This window comes from Pelophylax lessonae, assembly GCF_965119305.1.
Source record: "Pelophylax lessonae genome assembly, chromosome: 4".
Lineage (NCBI taxonomy): Eukaryota > Metazoa > Chordata > Amphibia > Anura > Ranidae > Pelophylax > Pelophylax lessonae.
In genome coordinates, this window is record NC_138771.1 from 106481386 (window position 1) to 106504253 (window position 22868).

General features: G+C 40.1%; 1 protein-coding gene across 2 annotated transcripts in view; it reads right to left on the reverse strand.

Moving 5' to 3' along the window:
- The window catches only part of THSD4 (thrombospondin type 1 domain containing 4), a 997759-nt gene that overhangs the window by 249127 nt on the left and 725764 nt on the right, over positions 1–22868 (reverse strand). Inside the window, exon 1 of one of the 2 annotated variants that reach the window (XM_082253071.1) lies at positions 20220–20511. The exons of the other annotated variant lie outside the window; for it this stretch is intronic. Within the exon in view, the coding sequence (XP_082109197.1) occupies positions 20220–20300 (81 nt within the window). The 5' untranslated portion in view covers positions 20301–20511. Of the gene's footprint in view, positions 1–20219; positions 20512–22868 lie in introns of those variants that run through there. 2 annotated transcript variants of the gene reach the window in all.

Sequence of the window (22868 nt, forward strand, 5' to 3'; positions counted from 1 at the left end):
ACAAAAACCAATCACAGATCAGCTAATTACAGCTTACTAAAGCCCCGTACACACGTACCGATCGTCGGCGAACGATCGGCCGTCTTTTGTCCCCGGGCTGTCGGTGTCTGTTGAAAAGTGCAAAGACAGCACAAGAATTTTGTCCGCCGACTACAGCCGACTGCAGAAGTGATGTCATGTAATGGTTAACTTTCCCTGTGTTTTTTCTGAGCATGCCTAGTCTTGCAAATCTGCGGTCTGTCGGCCGAATTCTGTACTGACTGGTGAACAATCGGCCGCTCTGGTGTTGGCATACAAAAATTTTAATGCTTGCATGACAGATTCTTGTCGGCAGAATGTGCGCTGACGGCTGTCGGAGGCATCATACTAACAAGCCTACAATCGGCAGATCGGTCGTCGGCCGACGCTTTTCGGCCGACGATCGGTACGTGTGTACGGGGCTTTAGACTGCACCTACGAATCAGATTTTTCATTGGCTGCTAAAGCTATAAGCACATAATTGCTACTTCCATTACTAAAACATCCCAGTGAATAAGCCCCATAAGAAATAAAAAAATAAAAATATGCTTTTGTTGTCAAAACTGTGGAATCCAGAAATGATAAAGGCAGGACTTATTTAAAATGGGGCAAGAGACAATTTCATGCAGAGTCTTACACAAACACATAAAAACATCTGATATATTCACACCCCCAGTTAAAATACGAAGTATGTGATTTTTTGTTTTTGTTTTTTTTAAAGGGAAATAAATATTTTGCCCCCGATGTGTTATTTTTTATTTACACACATGTAAAAAATGTGTATTTTTGGCTATAAAATTAATTAAAAAGTCCAGAAAATGTATTAATGCAGAGGCCCTGTAGAAGAAAAAGATGATATTTATTTATTTATTTTATGTCACACAATACTTGTGCCATTGTATATCAAGTCTATACTTTCAGGAAAAAATACATTAAAATGAATTGTAGCACACACAAACACACTTGAATCCCTGTTTATTTTGTACAATGTATAAGATGAGGTAATATCGAGTAAGTAGATACCAAAGATATCAAGCATAAAAACTACAAGTACCTGTTAAATGGTGAAATATGAATCTACCCAAAAATTATAAATAGGTGATGCATTTAAATACCTTCACATCTCATAAGGTTCAAGTTAACCATAAATGAGAGACCCAGAATTATTACTGTCCCTCATGTACACATATTTGTGTTTTTGTGAGTGAGGGGTGATCGAGGTGTTTTTATATTTATTTTATTTGTATTGACATTATTGTATATCACATATTTAACACTCTTAATTTCACTTTATTGCCATTATAAGGGGCTAACAATCCTCCAATATAATAGCACTAATCAAGCAACAGGTACAGTTCATGGACACATCAAGGGGCTAATAATAAACCGCTAATGTCTCTCTTACTATTTCACCCAGGAGATAAAGAACAGGACTGTAGTTAATCCAAGTTAACCTGGCTTTTTGGCAGTGATTTTTGTCACAATAGCTGTGAACCAGAAGCGCTCAGAGCTGAGCACTTCTAGGTTCACACTCCACAGTAGAAATCAGGAAACAGATGTTCCCAGATGTCTTCCAGCTCACCATCCTGACGGCATTTGTTGTGTCTTCCAGTCTCCTTGGAGGAGCAGGAAAGTCCAGGAACTACTGTGGGGGGACTACTAGAAGGGCTACCTAACAAGTCATATAAAGTGATCAGGCAGCTCTGAAGCCACCCATATCAATTTTACAGAATAGCCCTGTGCCTGCTGAGCTTGTTTTAAACCTCTACAATCTTGGACTTACTAGATATGTCCAACAAGCTAAAAAGTATAGCAAGCCAAAAAATATATATATTTTTTAAGTTTTGGAGTAGGAAAGAATAAAACCCCTGTCAGGTTTTGATTTCTGTCTGTGTCCTTGTTGCAGATTTTGTTCTCCTATTCTCTGTGAAACTTTGCAACAGGACCAGAAGTAAAGCCTCGTACACACGCACCGATTGTTGGCCGACCGATCGCCCGTCTTTTGTACAGTGTTGTTGTGTTGGTTGAAATGTGCTCTAGACTGCACACGAATTTTGTCGGCCAACAACAACCAACTGCAGAAGTGATGTCATGTTCTGGTCTACTTTTCGTGTGTTTTTTCTTCTCTGAGCATGCCCAGTCTTGATCATCACATTTTTGTCTGCTGAATTCTGTACTGACTGAGGAACAATTGGCCGTTCTTCTGACGGCCAACAAAAATTTTATAGCATGCACACCAGATTTTGTTCGGCCGAAAAGTCGCAGTCGGTTGTCGGAAGCATCATACTAACAAATTTACAGCCAACAATCGGTGCATGTGTACAAGGCTTAAGGGTAAATCTTTCTAACAGAGGCCCAGAAAACAATGAAACTCAGAGTTCTAATCCTTCCCAATTCTATCTAAAACTAGGAAGCTGCTTGGCTTGATATATACTTTAAGGTGTTATTTGCCCTTTTTTTTTTTTTATGCAAACAAAACATACATCATCATAACTAGGGTATAAATAAATCTGTATATTGTAGATCTTTGTGTGTTTGTGTGAAAGTCTACATGCAATAACCTGTTATTGGCATATCAATTAAAAAAAAAAAAGAAACTGCATGATGTTTCAAAACCATCCCTGCCATATAAGTCATCAGATAGGAAAACTGCAAGCTGTGAGATTAGCCTATAATCATCTTATGCAATTTGCTTCTCCTTTACAGTAATGTATTGAGAAGTAATTAGATTAGTATCAGAATGCAACATTACCATTACCTGGCAGCCTGAGAGCATTAAAGGGTGACAGGTCATGAAGTTTAATATCACATACAGAACTGTTTGATTAAATACTTTTTACTTTCTTGCAGGACCATTTGGCTCTCATTTTGAAACATTTCAGATAATAGGAAAGAGTATTTTACACTGTCATCTGCAATTAAGTTAGCCAAAGATCTGCTCAATTTATCTGAGAGATTATTTTTAACTAAGCAGGATTGTTACTTTCAAGATTAACGCAACCAAACACTGAAAATTATTTTTAGGAGGGCATGATTATTGAATTATCCACAACCTACTTATGTTTCTCAAGGTTGCTTGAAGTATGTATTCCTATCAGCCTTTGCCTCACTCAACCCATTCTGCTATGGCCATTACAAAGCCATACAAGGGAAGTTTACTGTTGTATTTGCACCCTATATTGTGCACAATAAATAGAAGAATGCGCTTGAGGGACCCCCCTGTAATAATCCATCAGATGGTTAGAGCCAGGAATTCAGTTGTATAGATCTTGCCATCAAGCTCTTCATGAGATATAATACATGTTGTAAGCCAGTGGGCGATTCAACCTGCTGATGCCCACCCATGGCTAAAACATTTCTTTTGGAAGAGTTGACCCTTTAAATCTTCAGTTCAATGGCATGTGAGGATGAAGGAAAGTGAAACACAACAGACTCTTACCTTAACTGCCCTCACTGAATGCTATTGAACGGCATTTCCATTTCAAAATCAAAATCACCTTTTTTCAAGCATTAACATGCATTTAGAAATCTCAAAAGTCCTTTAAATGTCTTCACTAATACATTAACAGCCAGAATCTGCAAAGCTGAACACAACGCCTTAGTGAGAAAGGGAGTTTGGGCTAAACAAAATAAGCTCTTGGAACAGATATAAAAGGAGAGGTTTTACTTGTAGAAAGGCAGTAGTATGTTTTTTTTTTTTTCTATAAAGGTGGTATGGATTATTAGGTTTAAATGGCTTTAATCTAGTCATGCCTTACTCTTCAATTATCTAAAAATAACTTTACATATTAATCTGCAACTTTTTCATTTTAAGCAGAGGATATAACAGACATCAACTCTGCAAACCCTACTAGTCTCTGGAGAGATATCAGGTATTAGAGAACAACAGAAGAACAAGGTGTTGAGTGGAGAGGACCAGACCATATGGAATATATATCTGTAAAGATTAAATATCTGCTGACACAGAACACATTAAAGGGTAGACATGCAAAAATAGAGCGTTTGCTGCTCCTGGTACAGGTGAGCGTAACTGCACTATGGAATTATCTCAAAGAATAAATGTACATTTACTTGCTTAGATGTAGCATTACAGGCCCGAAAGCTGTTGGTAAAATACAGCAAACAAACATTGAAAGGAGAATAATATATGCAGCCAGGAGCCTACTTTGAAAACACACCTCTAAGCAAGTATAGATATAGCTTGATGTTCTCTCAAAGGCAAGTCTTGCAACTTCGTATACTGCATGTTCCTGGGCATTTAGCTTGTTGGGATTATTACAAATTGCACCAGAACTTGAGTAATACAAAGTAAAGATCTGCCGATTATCGGCAAAGCAGATATATCAAGGGCCGATCTGCACTTTCCCCGATATATGGGAATCAGCCCTTGAGGTTACCGATATTGTCGATATTTTGGGAAAGTGCATGTACCAGAGTGATGCCTGCAGTTAGAGGCATCAACCCGATACCGGCGTCCATAGCTGATGGTCAGCTGTCTTGTAATGACAACCGATGCGGCTGAGAAGCCGCTCGGCTGTCATTACAAGGAGCGGGATGGGATGTACCCCCCCTCCCGCGGCTCGCCCGGGTCTCCCGTCCCATCGGGAGACTTGGGCAACCATCCTGCACAGCCCCCAAAGAGAAGACCTGATCAAAGCCGCATTCGGCTCTGATCAGGTCTCCGTGTAAAAACCCGGAAGTGATGTCACTTCCGGGTACTCGGTGCCAAATTCTAAAAAATTAAAGCGTTCAAAACAGCCAAACCTGGTGTTTTGAATGCTTTTAAGTGCAGAGGAGGGGTTTGGGGTCTTTTAGACCCCCAGATCCCTCCACAAGAGTGTAATGTACGAAAATATCGGCCAATAACGGTATGCGATGACCAAAATATCAGTATTGGTATCGGCAATAAAAAAATGATATCGGTCGATCACTAATACAAAGGCTCTGTGCCCCTGGCATCTGATTATTCTTTCCATTTGTGACTAGTCGTCATATGGCCAACCAATCCCAAAGAGACCACTAACAGGCCATATTTTCTATAGATTATAGATGAAAAATCATATACCTTTTCAACACTATAACATTTTAAAAACATAATCTGTTTATGGTCCTTTCATTATGGGAATTGGGAAAGACATTCACACAGTGTGGGAAGTTTACAAAGCAATTTAACTGCTTAACATGTTACATTTAAAAAATATTTCATAGCATTACTTTGCAACTAAACTACATGCAGATGAACTTAATGGGCAGGCCCTGTGTATTATGAATTGCCTGAATCTGCAGAAAGGCATCAGAGCATACAGTCTAAGGGCTCTTTCACACGGGCGCTCCGTATGTCCGTATATCACCCCATCCGTTTGCGGGTGATATACGCACATAATGCATGTCAATGGGATTGCGGATGTCAGTGGATGACCATCCGCTGACATCCGATTTGTGTCCTTTCAGTTCTTTTCCGTTTTTTGGAACGGAACAGAATCCTATTTTTCTTCCGTTAAAAAAACGGAAAGGACGCAAAATCGGATGTTAGTGGTGTCATCCGTTGATATCCGCAATCCCCATAGACATACATTATGTCCGTATATCATCCACAAACGGATGGGATGATATGCGGACATACGGAGCGGATGACACAAGTGTCATCCGTGTCCGTGAAAAAAAAAAAAGTGCCGCAGCGGAAGAAGAAATCGGAGCGGCCGTGTGAAAGAGCCCTAAGAGAGCACATTTTTGGGGGAAGCAGGGTTTTTGTTTCATCAGCCTAAACATGTTTTTGTTTAAAAACACATATACATGATCTTTTTAAATTGCATGCATAACTTTGTTTTAATTAAGAAGACTACTTCTTCCAGGTGCTGAGAGGTGGCATGATGGTGGACTGGAGGATATAACCTAAAATCGGCCATAATAATGTAAGTATTAAAAAGCTTTCTATTCTGCGAGTTGTGGTGTTACCGATCCAATGGATGTTGTTAACCATTAGTGGGAAAAATGACAGATATCTGTGAAAAGTATGTTACGCCTACAATTATTTATGGTCATTTATTAAGTTTAGACACCTGGAAGGACTCATGCCTTGATCTATAAGATACAACAGAGAGGATGATTGAAGCTGCCAGAGTTTAGAGCTGGAGTCACTTTCCTTGATGCATGTGACATATATTGTGGATATTAGACAATTTTTGAGTGCTGTGCTCCTGTTCAGGAAACAAGCTGACATTTTAAAAAACTGTTTTTCAGGACTGGTGTTAAAAACTTCCTCAAGGTACATTTAAAAAATATTAGAGTACTACTGGATGGGTATATAGTCTAGATTGTAAACTTATAACAACCCCTGGCATTTGTGGTACTGTATTTATTTTTATTATTTTTTTTTTGTATTTATTATTCAGTTGCCATCTACTAAACCAAAAAGAGTGATATCAAATGCACACCTTTAGCCATAGCAGGCCTTTCAACTGCTATTGAGCCCAGCAGTTTAAAAAATCAATATTGTTAATCTTCATTATTTTCCACACATCAATGACAATAGACACTTTTTTACATCAATTATAGCTGTACCCTAAATATAATGGTTCCCTGTAATGGTATTCTTCTTGTACATGATACAGCTTGGTACAGAAAATGCACATTTTGGTAGCAACATTGAAAAGGGACAGATAAAAGGGGTAGAGTAGAGTGTAGGGGATAATGTGCATGAAATAATGTACACACACACCAAGAACCTTAAGGTTATTGCAAAGGTTCCAATAATTGAAAATTAACCTCCTCTTCACATATTGTAGAACTGGACCAGGTTCCAAACGAAACTATAAACATGGAGACCCTGGTGGCAGCTGACAATAATGGCTCAAAAGAACCTACTCCTGTTGGACTTGTTGGCTGGCTCATAGGAACTCTGATTCTGCAACAAGCTATTCACACTATCTTTGTTGCACCTAAAGCGTGCTTATTATCTATCCCTCTCCTTTCTCCTAAAGCCCCAATGACATTGGCCTCCCTAGTCATTCTAGATCCTAAATAATAACCCAATGTAGCCCTACTCAGGTGTATATATCTGACCAAAATACAGCTGCAAGAAAAAGTATGTGAACCCTTTGGAATGATATGGATTTCTGCACAAATTGGTCATAAAATGTGATCTGATCATCATCTAAGTCACAACAATAGACAATCACAGTCTGCTTAAACTAATAACACACAAAGAATGAAATGTTGCCATGTTTTTACTGAACACACCATGTAAACATTCACAATCTTGTTTTTTTTATATTATAATAACAAACATGAGATACCGTTCAGCCCCACCCCCTCTCTTTTATGATTGGCTAACTGAGTTTGATTGACAGAAGTTGGAGCCAATGGCGCTGCTGCTGTGTCTTAGCCAATCAGGAGAGAGTGTCCTGGATGGCTGAAGCACTTGTGAACATTGCTGGATAGAGAGGGGTAAGTATTAGGAGGGGCTGAGGCAGGCTGCTGCACACAGAAAGCTTTTTATCTTAATGTATAGAATGCATTAAAATAAAAACCTTTGAACTTTACAACCCCTTTAATGCCCCCCTTCCTAGCAGAACACATTCACATTTCTGGTGCTTCTGGGTATAGAGGGTATGTGTCCCACTTCCAATGATGGAGCTGGTGCTTGACCTAGCAATGTCACATGGGGCAAGCAGAAAACTCAGGTCAGTGTAAACTCTGAATGGACCTTACTATGGGCTGTTTTTCTTGGTTCCTGCTGTCTGAAATTAGCAGCAGAGGAGCAAGAGAAACCTAATGCACAGGTTCACTTTATGTATATGCAGCCTATCCTATTTATTGTTTTTTTTACACAATTGTCACAACAATGCATATGGTCTTAAGCACTTTAGATTTCCATAAATTGGTTTTCCAGAGCGGTAAGCAATAAAACAGTTTTTATGAATTTTATAACATACATTTTGGATTCTTCTTGATGGACTGTCATTTGTAGTTCTTAAAACAAGGTACAGAGAAGTGTGCAGTACACGGCACATTAGTGAGGCTCCATTCACACCTGAGCGTATCATTTTCAGGCGTTTTTTTGGGCGTTTTTTGGTAATTTTTTGCAGGTGTTTGGAGACAGGCATTGATATCTGACTAAAAACGCTTGTAATCTGCCCAAAAAGAAGCTCATGTACTTTTTTGAGCTTCAGGTGACAAAACATTCATATGTCAACAGAGGCCATTGAAATGAATAGGATTTTGCTTGTTGGGCGTTTTGGAACTTCAGAGATGAGCGTTTTACGAGCTGAAAAATGCTCAGATGTGAACAGGGCCTCAATTTAAAGAAACTTGTCAACCTAAAAGTCATGAGGGTAAGAGATTTCTAAAACAGCCAGCATAATGAGGATTCCAAGGCTGTGGAAATCCATTCACCTTCACTGTCCTAAAATGAACACAAATGCAACTATACCAGAAGCTAGCCTTGATTGTACAGGAATTTACAACAGCCCTTTCAGACTGAGGAAGAACAACTTCTAATCCTGCTGTACCAAGTACACAGCACACTGGATAGTGTGTTCTCTGCATGTTTGCAGGTGATGTGTTCTTTTTAAGAGTAGGCCTCTCTATAGAAAATTGCGTGCAAATCTTTTTGAAATAATGCAACATTTTATTTGATAAAAAATATTTTTTTTAAATACGCAAGTGAGCCTTAAACACTAAAGGATTTTGGAGTAAGGTTATGCCAGTTTTGCCTTTCCACAGCACTATTAAAGCAAGGTAGTGTGTGTGTGCCATATGTTAAACATTACAGGCTCTAGACTGAAAAACATATATGCCTACAAGACATCTACTGTGACAATTCCTTTCCAGATTAGCTTGTAACTCTTTTTATGGCCTTTTCTTCCTGGAGTTACTGTAACATATGGTAACATACTATTACCAGGCTGCTTTAAATTTCCCATAATAGCATAAATGGATTTTATTTGTAGGTAAGGGGTAAAAAACAATCAAAAACATTCTCAGATAGGTAAATTGAGAAGAAATGAATGTAAATAATATGTAGTGTTTGAGTGGGAAAAAAAAAAACAGGAAAAGAACATCAAGCTGAGATATCCGTATATGTTTTAGCAGTTTTATATTTTATATGTATGTAAACCTTAACAATGAATAAATGTCACATATACCACTAAAAGTGTTTTGTTAGATCGGTTTTATAAATGCAAAAAATACCTGTTGACCATATCAGAAATTCAGAGGTGTCCTGTGTTCCTTTCTCATTTCCTGAGAGTAATTAGCCCTCCAAGTCCTTATCGTTGGACTACAGCATGATTGGCCTTTATGTTTTGGAGATGGGAGCATAGGTGGGTCTGAGTAGCTTGGCAAAAGATAAATGGGCAGGGCTGACAAGGCTCCATCCACACAAACTGTTGGGGTTATCAGCCCACAACAGGACATAAAGCATAACTACAGGGGCTGACTGGCAACTTTCTGCCCAGGGGGCAAGTACAGACCAGAGGCTCATGGTTTAGCGACTCAGCCCCCCTCCCAATCTCCCTCTTCCAGCCCTCCTCCTGACCCCCATTCCAGACTGAAGCTCCACTCCAGGTACTCTCTACTCACTGGGTGAATCCGGGTTCCCGACCTGGTCGGCAGGGGTAGTCGAGGGAAGCTGGGACTGCCTGGGGGAGGAGAGTCTCCAGTGGGGCAGGGAACCGGCCTCTGCTCAGACACAGTTTACACCATCCAAGCTGGGGGGGGGGGGGGTGGGAGACCTGCGCTCTGTCCTTGTCTTCATCCTGAACTCAGTAGGTCAGAAGTGGAGACTTTTTACTTCTCATCACCAGTAATCCTTTAGGCCTGTCTGTGGCAGAAGTGGTGCAGCCTTTAACAGGGCATCAGAGCGGCCCAGGGGGAAATTGCCCCCTGGCCCAATCCTCCCCTGCATAACTAAACCAATCAATTTAACGGTTTCAGAAAATAGTCATTATTGTCCCGGCAAGCTGGGAATTCTGTCACATTTGCTTGCGCTTTCACCATCAACCATCAAATGGCTGATGTCCTAACTGATCACATGTGTAGCACCATGGCAGTTGCAAATCAAAACAGAGGCTAAGGCACTTGCGGTGTTTCATAAAATATTAATACATGAGAAAATGTGCATATATTGCACAATAAGAGTCGGTTCACACTAAGGCGACACGACTCTGTACTACTTCGGGGGCGACTTGTGCATTGCCATGCACCACGACTTCGGAGGGACTTGCAGGGACTTCACATAATGGAAGTCTATGCAAGTCGCTCCGAGGTCACCCCAAAGTAGTACAGGACCCTTTTTCTAAGTCGGAGCGACATGTGTCGCTCCTATTAGAACGGGTCCTGTAGCGGTCAATGGACCGCGAGGGAGCGCGACTTGTCAGGCTGACAAGTCGCCTGACAAGTCGCGCTAGTGTGGACCGGCACTTATACTGCATATGGTTGGTTTGTTTTTTTAATTTTGCCCTGACATACACTTTAAATGTATTGCTACCTGTTTCTTATAGCTATTGTTAAATGCTTCTGTTTTGTTTACCAAAGTATGCTATCCTTCACATCTCTTGTTCTCACTTGACTCTGGCGTGTGTGCTGGTGGATTTAGGTGATTCCAGGACCTTGCAATGCATGTCTTTTCTGTCTTGGTGCAGAATCGAAAAAACATCTACTTCCATACAGCAAGGATCAGTAAAAAAAAAAAAAACAATGAGCCAGCTGGTTTGGCATGTGTTTTAGGGTTCTTCACTACCCCTTGTTTAAGAACTTTAGTGCCTCCGGTGTAACCATGATGAGTTAAGGGACCCTATGAAGATCAGCCTACTTTTTAAAGGATAAGTTCACTTTTGGGAACATGTTTCATGTTCCACCCGTTTTTAAGGTGGAACATGTAACATGTTCCCAATGCTGCAGCTGCTGCACGCTGCCCGCTCTCCCTGTGGCAGCAGTACGGGAAGAAGCTGTCACTGTGTTCTCAATGAACTACCACGGTGATGTGGTAGTTCATTGATTTGTTCCTGTCAGTGTATCTGCCTGCCCCTATAGGATGTACAGATATACAGATAAACTGACAGATCTATAGGAGACCTACATGGCACCAGCAACCTTCTGATCACTGGTGCAATGCTTTACAGGCTCCAAAAGAAAAAAAATAATAAATGCACATTTTTTTTACCTGCAAAAAAATGTGCATTTATTATTTTTTTTCTAAAGGAGAACTCATCCTTTAAATATATTTCTCAAAAGTTTACTAGTACTTGAAAAATGTATTACTACTGAGAACAACTTAGGGAAAAAAATGAGTCCAGGCCCTGGTGCGTGTTGTCCAGGCCCTGGAGTTTGAACAGCAGCACTAGACATGTCATATATCTCTAAGCAGCAAATCGAGTCAAGGCCCGGATTGGCCCATAGCAAAATGATATGTTATGCGGTGCTAGCATACATTTCTGTTGATCTCCTCACTTGTATTGCTAACAAACACCAAATTTAGATAACATTTTCCTTTGCAATCTTTTGTAGTAGTCCCATGGCACCTTCCCATCTAAAAAGGTTACAAGGAAACAATGTTTATAAGCTAACAGTATAATGCCCCTGCCATAGTAATGCACAGTAGAGATGTATAGAACAGTTCCCGGCGAACTTCGCATGTTCGCGTTCGCCGCTGCGGGCGAACATATGCGATGTTCGGTCCGCCTCCTATACATCATCATTGAGGCAAACTTTGACCCTGAACATCACAGTCAGCAGACACATTCCAGGCCAATCAGCATACCTCCCTCCCACACCCTCCCACCTCCTATAAATAAGCAAGGGCAGCATCCATTTTAGATCATTTCTGTGTTACTGAGAGCAGGGAAAGTGCTGGTGCTGGTGCTGCTGCTGTTATAGCTAGGGACAGTTCCCGGTCTTGTTAGCCAGTGTTCTTGGTACACTCCTGCTGTAAGGACAGCACCCCAAAAAGCCCTTCCTAGGGCTGGTATTTGAGGGTTTTTTTGGATATATATATATATATATATATATATATATATATATATTGTCCCCAAAAGCCCCTTTGAGGGCTGGTATTTGAGTATTTTTTATATATATATATATATATATATATATATATATATATATATATATATATGTAGCATGTCCAGAACCAGAAAAAAAAATTCATATAGGTGTAAAAGGGGTTCCCACCATCCCTGCTCTACTGAAAAATTATCTTTTTTTTCTGGTTCTGGACATGCTACAGAGCTGAAACTTCACAGGTACACTTTTTAGACCCCCTATACACTAAATCACACAAAAAAGTTCTTAAAAATTGTCATTTTTGATAGAGAGCCAATTATTGGAAAAATAAAAAAATAAAAAAAACTTAACAAAAAAAAACATTTCTTTGGATTTATTGTTTGGGGGGTCTAAAAAGTGTACCTGTGAAGTTTCAGCTCTGCAGCATGTCCAGAACCAGGAAAAAAAGATCATATAGGTGTAAAAGGGGTTCCTACCATCCCTGCTCTACTGAAAAATTATCTTTTTTTTCTGGTTCTGGACATGCTACAGAGCTGAAACTTCACAGGTACACCTTTTAGACCCCCTAGACACTAGATCACACACAAAAAAAGTTCTTAAAAATTGTTATTTTTGATAGAGAGACAATTATTGGAAAACTTAAAAAAAAAAAAAAAAACTTAAAAAAAAAAATTTCTTTGGATTTATTGTCTGGGGGGTCTAAAAAGTGTACCTGTGAAGTTTCAGCTCTGTAGCATGTCCAGAATCAGAAAAAAAATAGAATTAGGGTTAGGGCTAGGGTTAGGGTTAGGGTTAGGGCTAAGGTTAGGGTTATTTTTAGTGCTTAGGGTTAGAGGGTTAGAGTTAGAGGGGTAGTGGTAGGGCTACTAACTCTAACCCTAAGTATCTCACCGTAACCCTAACCCTAGCCCCTAACACTAAACCTAACCCTAACCCTCTAACCATAACCCTAACCCTCTAACCTTAACCCTAACCCTCTAAGCCTAGCCATAAAAATAACCCTAACCCTAAACCTAACCCTAGCCCTAACCCTAACCCTAGCCCTAAGCCTAACCCTAGCCCTAAGCCTAATTCGTATTTTTTTTCTGGTTTCGGACATGCTACAGAGCTGAAACTTCACAGGTACACTTTTTAGACCCCCCAGATGCTAAATCCAAAGAAATTTTTTATTTTTTTTTTTTTTTTTTTTTAATTTTTCCAATAATTGGCTCTCTATCAAAAAATTACAATTTTTAAGAACTTTTTTTTGTGTGATCCCTCTCCGGCATGCCACAGTCCAGGTGTTTGTCCCATTGAAACAACTTTTCCATTACTATTGTGGCCAGAAATAGTCCCTGTGGGTTTTAAAATTCGCCTGCCTATTAAAGTCTATGGCGGTTCGCGAACATTTGCCGATGTTCGCGTTCGCGAACGGCGAATTTTAGGTTCGCGACATCACTAATGCACAGACACACATAGAGGCCAAGATGATGAACCAACCAGAACATTTTTTTGGGGCTGACGGATGAAGCTAGAAAATTCAGACATCAGCAAAAACATTAGAAAAACTGCCAACTGAATTGGGCTCAATACCCTGTAAAGTACTTTCATTTTGAGTACATAAAAGTGATAAAAATGGCCATTGTCCATACCAACCAAATCATTTTTTTTTTTGGTCTTTATTGACTTTGAATTATGAATGTTAAATACCAACACTTCCTTGGTTACGTGGGACAGTTTACATTTGATTACATAAACTGCCATGTACAAACACCTAAAAACACTATAAGAAAGCAAGCAGGTAAGAAAAATAAGGGTGAGGACCATGAGGTGTTAAGGGGGGGGGGGGGCTGCACTTACTGCATGCATAGGGTTATGGTGGAGGGAGGGGGCATGAGGTAAGGCAGGCTTGTTGGGTGCTGAAAAAAGTAGGGCTGCAGGCATGATAGGTGGTGATAGAAGGGGTCTGCAAGTAAGATAGGTGCTGAAAGAAGGGGGGGTGCAGACACAATAAGGGGGGGGGGCATGAGGTGAGGCAGGCTTGTTGGGTGCTGAAAAAAGTAGGGCTGCAGGCATGATAGGTGGTGATAGAAGGGGTCTGCAAGTAAGATAGGTGCTGAGAGAAGGGGGGGTGCAGACACAATAAGGGGGGGGGCATGAGGTGAGGCAGGCTTGTTGGGTGCTGAAAAAAGTAGGGCTGCAAGCATGATAGGTGGTGAGAGATGGGGGCTGCAAATAAGATATGTGCTGAGAGAAGGGGGATGCAGACACAATAAATGGTGAAAAAGAAGGGAAGAGAGCTATGGGTGCAATTGATCCTGAAAGAAGAGTTAGGAAGGCAGATAATAATGGGGTGTCTTGGAGTGGCTCTGCAGCTTATGCATGGATTTGCAAATGTGTGCTAACTAAACCCCTGTTTTTAATACAAAATGTTAGATGGGATAATTTGGTTAATTGCAGACTGGCTGGCAGTCAGGAGGGGGTGCAGTGTCAGTGAATGGTGAAGTTTAAGAGAACCTGGGGGGTACAAGCATTTTGCATGATGAAAGTGAGGGGGGGGGGTACAGGCATGGTATGTAGAGGACTTGCTGACTTGGTTGATGGACATAGGACTTTTTAAATTACTCAATTTGTTTGTGGCTTATTTTCAGAGGAGGTCTCTTATAATGTAATTGACCCTCTTCATTCAATGTATTTTTCCTTATAATGTCTGAAACAGATGAGGCTCAGTTGTCGCCTGTGGCAAACATTGTTAAAAAAGTGTAAGAACTACTGGTAAAACACAGCAGAGTCTTAAATGTCTAATGATTTACAAGTGTTCAAGAAAATGAATAAAAATATATATACACACACTCACCAGTCACTTTATTAGGTACACCTGTTCAATTGCTTGGTAACACAAATTGCTAATCAGCCAATCACATGACAGACACTGAATGTATTTAGGCATCTAGACGTGGTGAAGTTGCTGAAGTTCAAACTGAGCATCAGAATGGGGAAGAAAGGTGATTTAAGGGACTTTGAATGTGGCATGGTTGTTGGTGCCAGATGGGCCGGTCTGAGTATTTCATACACTGCTGATCTATTGGAATTTTCATGCACAAGCATCTCTAGGGTTTTACAGAGAATGGTCTCAAGAATAGAAAATATCCAGTAAGTGGAGGCTATGTGGAGGAAAATGTCTAGTTGATATCAGAGGAGAATGGGCAGACTGGTTTGAGATGAAAGAAAGGCAACAGTAACTCAAATGTCCACTCAATACAACCAAGGTATGCAAAATACCATCTCTGAATCCACAACATATCGAACCTTAAAGTAGAAGGGCTACAGCAGCAGAAGACCACACCGGGTGCCACTCCTGTCAGCTAAGAACAGGTAAACTGAGGCTACAATTTACAGAGGCTCACCAAAATTGGACAATAGAAGATTGGAAAAACGTTGCCTGGTCTGATAAGTCTCGATTTCAGCTGTGACATTCAGATGGTAGGGTCAGAATTTGGCGTAAACAACATAAAAGCATGGATCCATCCTGCCTTGTATCAAGGGCTCAGGCTGGTGGTGGTTTAATGGTGTGGAGGATATATTTTTGGCACACTGTGTGCCCCTTAGTACCAATTGAGCATTGTTTAAATGCCTTGGCCTTCCTGAGTATTGTTGCTGACCATGTCCATTTCTTTATGACTATAGTGTACCCATCTTCTGATGGTTCCTTCCAGCAGGATAATGCACCATGTCACAAAGCTAAAATCATCTCAAACTAGTTTCTTGAACATGACAATGAGGTCACTGTACTCCAATGGCCTCCACAGTCACAAGATCTCAATCCAATAGAGCACCTTTGGGATGTGGTGGAACGGGAGATTCGCATCATTGGTGTGCCACCGACAAATCTGCAGCAGTTCTGAAGGCACAAGGGGGACCAACCTGGTACTAGCAAGGTGTACCTAATAAAGTGGCTGGTGAGTATATATCAGTTGTAGCAGCTAGAAATTTCAGGCAAAAAATTACCCTAAAAGGAAAAAATAACCTAAAGCACTTCTAACAAAGTTTTTGTGTGTGGTCTAAGTGGGACTATAAGGTTATCTTAGGTTAGGAATAAGAATGAACAGAAAGGCCCGGAACAACATAAACATTGCACAGATTTATTTTATACATTTTCACCTCCTTTTTCCACTATGTGTGTACATAGGTCTGTTCTCACAGAGGTAGAATAATAAAAATGGGCTGTGGGGGCATGCATGTAAAGTATACATGTTTTCATATAGCACATCACAGATACACCACAAATCCATTTATGGGACACCATTGCCATTATGATTATTTCTGTAACTACAGATAGGTTAGAACCTAGAATAAAAAGGGACAGTGATGACAATAAATTCACAGCATGGAGTTATGGCATTACTGGCACTAAGTTGAGCAGGAGCATGCCAGAAACATCTTAGGTCTTGGTGATGTAAGTACAGGACCTGTGCTCATCATGGGATCTAAAAGGACAATCATATTCTCTGAAAAATTAAGGATATTGGTGTTGGGGCTTTTGTGGGTAAAGATGATATAATATTGAGGAATATGGCATGCTAATGTTAGATGCATGGGTCATGGTTGACTCATCACAAACTGTGGGATTTTGGAGATATGTAAGGTAGCTATGAATGTCTAAGTCCACCTACATCCAATAACCCCATCCTCTGTAATCCCCACCCCATCAACACAATGCAGTGTGCCCATATTAACCACTTGCCGACCGCTCACATTGAGTGTACTGCGGCAAAGTGGTTCGTTATCGTCCAGCGACGTAGTACTACGTCGCTGGACTCCTCTCCCTGTAGGCGGCGCTCGCGCACCGCCGGAGGTGCGCTCCCACTGTTTTCAGTCACAGCGGGAGTCGGGCCAGGGGAGGAGCGGCAGCGATCGCCGCTGCTCTTCCCCGATCGTCGGGGAATCTAGTTTGGAGATCCGCCCGCCTGTGTAAACAGAGAGGGCGGATATCCTAAGTGACAGGGAGTGACAGATCGCAGTGTTCAGCATAGCTGAACATCCGATCTGTCCCTGACTCACTCAGTCACCTCCCCCCACACACGTCAGTAAGCACCAGGCATACATCAACCCCTCCCTCTTCAAAAAAATTAAACCCTTCCCTGCCAGTGTCATTTTTACAGTAACAGTGCATATATATAGCACTGATTACTGCAGTAATGTCACTGGTACCCCCAAAAGTGTCAAAAATGTCAGTCAAGGGTCCGATCTGTCCACCGCAATGTCGCAGTCCCGCAAAAAAAAAAAAACGCAGATCGCCGCCATTACTCGTTAAAAAAAAAACACCAAAAATGACAAAAATCATTCCCTTAGTTAGTAAACGCAATAACTTTTGCGCGAACCAATCAAAATACGCTTATTGTGATTTTTTTTACCAAACATAGGTAGCAGAAAACAAATTGGCCAAAAATTTAAAAAAAAAATTAGATTTTTACATTTTTTTGGGGGGGGGGGAATTTCTTATAAAAAAAAGTTAAAAATATTGTTATTTTTTCAAAATAAACGCTCTTTGTTTGTTTATAGCGCAAAAAATAAAAATCGCACAGGTGATCAAATACCACCAAAAGAAAGTTCTGTTTGTGGGAAAAAAAGGACATAAATTTCGTTTGGGTACGGCGTCGCACGACCGCGCAATTGTCAGTTAAAGTCGCACAGTGCCGAATCGCAAAAAGTGGCCTGGACGTAAGACAGCAAAATCCTGTGGTTAAAGTGGTTAAACAACAGAATTGACTTGACCCCCAATAATTTTTTCATGTCACAAAGACCAAAAGATAAGATTTTATTGTGCACACTAAAAGTAGTCATATTTACTGTATGTAATTGGGCTGATTTAATAGAGGTGTTAAAGGGGTTGTAAAGTCAGAAGTTTTTTTATCGTAATGCATTCTATACATTAAGATAAAAAGTCTTCTAAGTGTAGCAGCCCCCCTAATACTTTCCTGAGCCCCATCTCTATCCAGCAATGTCTACGAGCCCCTCGGTCTTCCGGGACTCCGGGGCTCCTGATTGGCTGAGACACAGCAGCAGAGCCATTGGCTCCCACTGCTGTCAATCAAAGTCAGTTAGCCGGACAGGAGAGAGAGGGGGCGGGGCCAAACAACAGCTCTGTGTCTTAATGGACACACAGAGCTGCAGCTCGGCTTGGGTGAACCCATAGCAAGCTGCTTGCTGTGGGGGCACTCTATAGGAGGGAGGGACAAGGTGGAGCGAAGAGGGACCCGAGAAGAGGAGGATTTCATAATGCACTCTGTGCAAAACAACTGCACAGAGGAGGTAAGTATAACATGTTTGTCAGGTTTAAAAAAAACACCCGGGCATAGATGGTTCAAAACTCAGCTGTTTCAGCCAAGACTCGAGTTGATCCATCAGTCGACTTGGGTACAATCAGCATGTTGGATTTCTAGCATCCGATTATTGCCAGAGGCTGCAGCTGCTAGCAATAATCATTGTGTTCTACCGGCAGGGACAGCTCACCCCCCTGCTCTCCCATCAACACTGACCTTTAGTTGAAGGAAAGAAAATTGCATAATCTATGGCCTGCCTAAGGGATCCACTAAAATTATCCAGTGCTATGAAAAGCAACTTCCTGAATACCTATTAATGATCAGGTAAGTGAAGTAAACAATTCAATTTACAGAAATTTTTCAGCATGCTGGGAAAGTTCTGTTGCGCAAGAACATTAATAAGTCAGAAAAAAAGCAAGAAAAAGCATAATGGCAGCCACTGTGTTTTGCCATTATATCCAAAATGGGCACTATTAAAATAAAAAAGGGACTGTGTACTGTATGATCAGTATTAGGTTTATGGACCACAGACCGTTTTTATTTTGTATAATAAACCTTTTTGGATTTCTTTATGCGTTAACATCTTTTGATTTAAGGTCCATTCACACTAGCGCGACTTGTCAGGCAACTTGGTCGCCTGACAAGTCGCGGCCGGTCGCTCGCCATTGAATAGTACAGGACCCGTTCTAATAGGAGCGACACAAGTCGCTCCGACTTAGAAAAAGGGTCCTGTACTACTTTGGGGCGACCTGGAGGCGACTTGCATTGACTTCAATTATATGAAGTCCGTGCAAGTCGGGCTGAGGTCGCGGTGCACAGCTTCACAGGTCGCCCCCACAAAATCGCGCCAGTCTGAATGGGCTGTAAAATAACCAATGTAAGTATAGTTTATGTGTACCAAATTCAATAATTATCAGATTTAAGTATACTAAAGGGAAGACTGTTGTGAGAGATTTTAATTAAAAAAAATAAACAAATAAAAGTTTTTTATGCGTTTCTCCAGTGGGAGTGTAGTGTTCTACAGTAGATTCTGTACATGACCTGTGAACCAATAGGCTAGAGCTAGAGCCATCACAGGTTTATCACTCATGACTGAGAGCATGCAAATACAGGATATGCTGTAAGTAACTAAGATGAGTTGGAGATGGAGTTGTTTATACATGTGCATGAAAGAAGAATGCTTTATCAAATTATGGAACATATTAAGTGACATGTTTAGAGCAATAACATTTCTTTCTTAGAACAATAATCATTTCAGCACCCTTAAGACTACACAACTGTGTTACAGCATTTCTATAAATCAATTATGTTTTTATCAGATGACCCCATTGATATCTGTACCAGCATCTTAAACTAAGAATACCTCTATGTTCCCGCATCCTAAAATAATTTATTTAGATTGTTTCTAAACAAGTTAGTTAACTAATCTATAAAATTGCTTTGTGTATCTCATCAATAAATGTATTTGTGTTGTTTATTTATAATTTATAATAAATATATATATATATATTTTCAATAACAATTATCAGTTGCTAGACCAATGCTTACAGCTAATCAGCAACATTCTTATTTATGCAATAATTACCTAATACTAATTTATAAAATGTTCAGAATATTTTGAAAATTAAAGATAAATAGTTTCACCTTGCAGAGCACTTATCACCTTTCCAGTGATGAATTTTTGAATTGCTCTTTACATATTGCTTTGTTGAAAACTCATGATGAATATTATGGCAAAAGTTTGTCAAACTTTAAAACATCTCCTGCAGCTTACATAAGTACAAGTATAATAATAAGTTTTATTATTCAGGAATTAAGCTGCACAATAAATTAGAATCAAGTTATGGCAAATAATGGAAATTCTAAGGACAGCAAATAAAAGAAATGGTGACTTACCTGTCCCCCAGGTCTTCCTAGGACTGCTTTGTCAAAGGAGAGGAAAGTTAAAATCAAGTAGCTCACAAACATTATTATCATGACAATGTCAAAACTATCCTAGAGTAAGAAAATCCTTCTGCCAAGTATTAACAGCTAGCAGATGCACTTGTGTCTCAGTATCTCAACACGGCAATTCTGCAAACCACTGCTCTCTCTCTCTCGCTCTGCCTCTAGTTATTTCACTACAAGAAGCTTTGCTTCAGCTACAGCTCTGGAGACAACTGGTAAGCTGATCCCCTCATGGAATAACTTCTCCCAGCTAGGGGAGGGGGAAGGAGACAGCAATGAGCTAGGGGCTGTAGTTCATATACAGCAAAGAAGGGGAGGGACACGAGTGGTCCATGCCAAGTTATGCATCTGGTCCAGTTAAAAGGTAACTTTTTCAATGGTCCAGGAAGATGACTTGCTGGTCTCTTTATATCACAAATGGGATTAGAGGGAAAATATATGAAGACAAAGTGTGCATGATGGGTACAGCGTGTTTAAAATGATTGCAAATGCCTAGAGAAGGAAAGTTTCCAACTTTTAGAAAAGTTTAATAACTAAGTGCAAATTAAGTGCAGTGTTGTAAAAATGTTACTGAATTACTCTAAAAAGTCATACGTTTTATAAAATTAATAATTGGAGGAAAACTTTAGCACAATAAATAGTTTAAGAGGATTTACAAAGCACGACCCCATCAAATGTGTAGTTATAGGGGCATATTCACATTTTGGATTTCTGTGAGCATGTTTTCAAAATCAACGCAATTCTCCATACATCTGGGTTTTCCACTCTTCAATGGCAAATCCTGTTCTCAGTAGCTTTCATCATAACTACAGTGGATATGAAAAGGTTTCTGTATTATAGTGAATATGAAAAGTCAACACACTACTGTTAAAATGCCAGGTTTCTCTGATCATTTCAGAACTTTTTCCACCTTTAATGTGACCTATAAACTGTACAACTCAATTTAAAAACAAATTGAAATCTTTTTTTTTTGGGGGGGGGGGGGGGACTAAAAAACTAAAATAATGTGGTTGCAAAAGTGTGCACACCCTCTTATAACTGGGGATAGCTATGTTCAGAATAAAGCAATCACATTTAAACTCCTGGTAAATGGGAGTCAGTACACACCTGCAAACATTTAAAGTGCCTCTGATAAACCCCAAAGTAAGTTCAGCTGTTCTAGTAGGTCTTTCCTGACATTTTCTTAGTCGCATCCTACAGCAAAAGCCGTGGTCCGAGGAGAGCTTCCAAAGTATTAGAGGGATCTCTTTGTTAAAAGGTATTAGGCAGGAGAAGAGTACAAAAGAATTTCCAAGGCATTAGATATACCATGAAACACAGTCATCATCAAGTGGAGGAAATATGGCTCGACAGTGACATTACCAAGAACTGGACATCACCCCAAAAGTGATGAAAAGATGAGAAGAAAACTGGTCAGGGAGGCTCCCAAGAGGCCTACAGCAACATTAAAGGAGCTGCAGGAATATCTGGCAAGTACTGGCTGTATGGCACATGTGACAACAATCTCCTGTGTTCTTTATATGTCTTGGCTATGATGTAGAGTGACAAGACAGAAGCCTTTTCTTACGAAGAAAAACATCCAATCCCGGCTAAATTTTGCAAGAACACATCTTAAGTCTCCCAAAATCATGTGGGAAAATGTGTTATGGTCTGATGAAACCAAGCTTGAACTTTTTGGCCATAATTCCAAAAGATATGTTTGGTGCAAAAACAACACTGAACATCACCAAAAGAACACCATACCCACAGTAAAGCATCATGCTTTGGGGCTGTTTTTCTTCAGCTGGAACAGGGGCCTTAGTCAAGGTGGAGGGAATTATGAACAGTTCCAAATACCAATTAATATTGGCACAAAACCTTCAGGCTTCTGCTAGAAAGCTGAATATAAAGAGGAACTTCATCTTTTTAGCATGACAACGACCCAAAGCATACATCCAATGCACAAAGGAATGGTTTCACCAAAACAAGATTAAAGTTTTGGAATGGTCCAGCCAGAGCCCAGACCTGAAACCAATTAAAAACCTGTGGGATGATCTGAAGAGGGCTGTGCACAGAAAATGCCCTCACAATCTGACAAGTTTGGAGTGTTTTTACAATGAAAAATGATTAAATATTGCCAAGTCAAGATGTGCCATGGACTCATACCCAAAAAGACTGAGTGCTGTAATAAAAATCAAAAAGTGCTTCAACAAAGTTTATGGTTTAAGGGTGTGTACACGTATGCAACCATATTATTTTAGTTTTTTATTTTTACTTCCCTCCACCTAATTGATTTCAGTTTGTTGTACAATTTATAGGTCATAAATGTGGAAAAAGTTCTGAAATTATTTATCTTTGGCTTATTTTTTTTTACTTTACAGAAACTGGACATTTGTGAGTAAGCTTTTTATATCGACTGTATAATAGCAGCCTCAATCTGTTTTTATCATTCATCCTTCGCAGATAGAAAATCAATAATTTTGTTGATTATTATGGAGATCACACTCACTCAGCATGGCATTCATTCACCATACATTCAATGGTCTTTAAATGAGGACTTTAGCTTAACATCCTAATTTACATTTACTGACGCTGCCCCATTCCACTGACCACAGATTC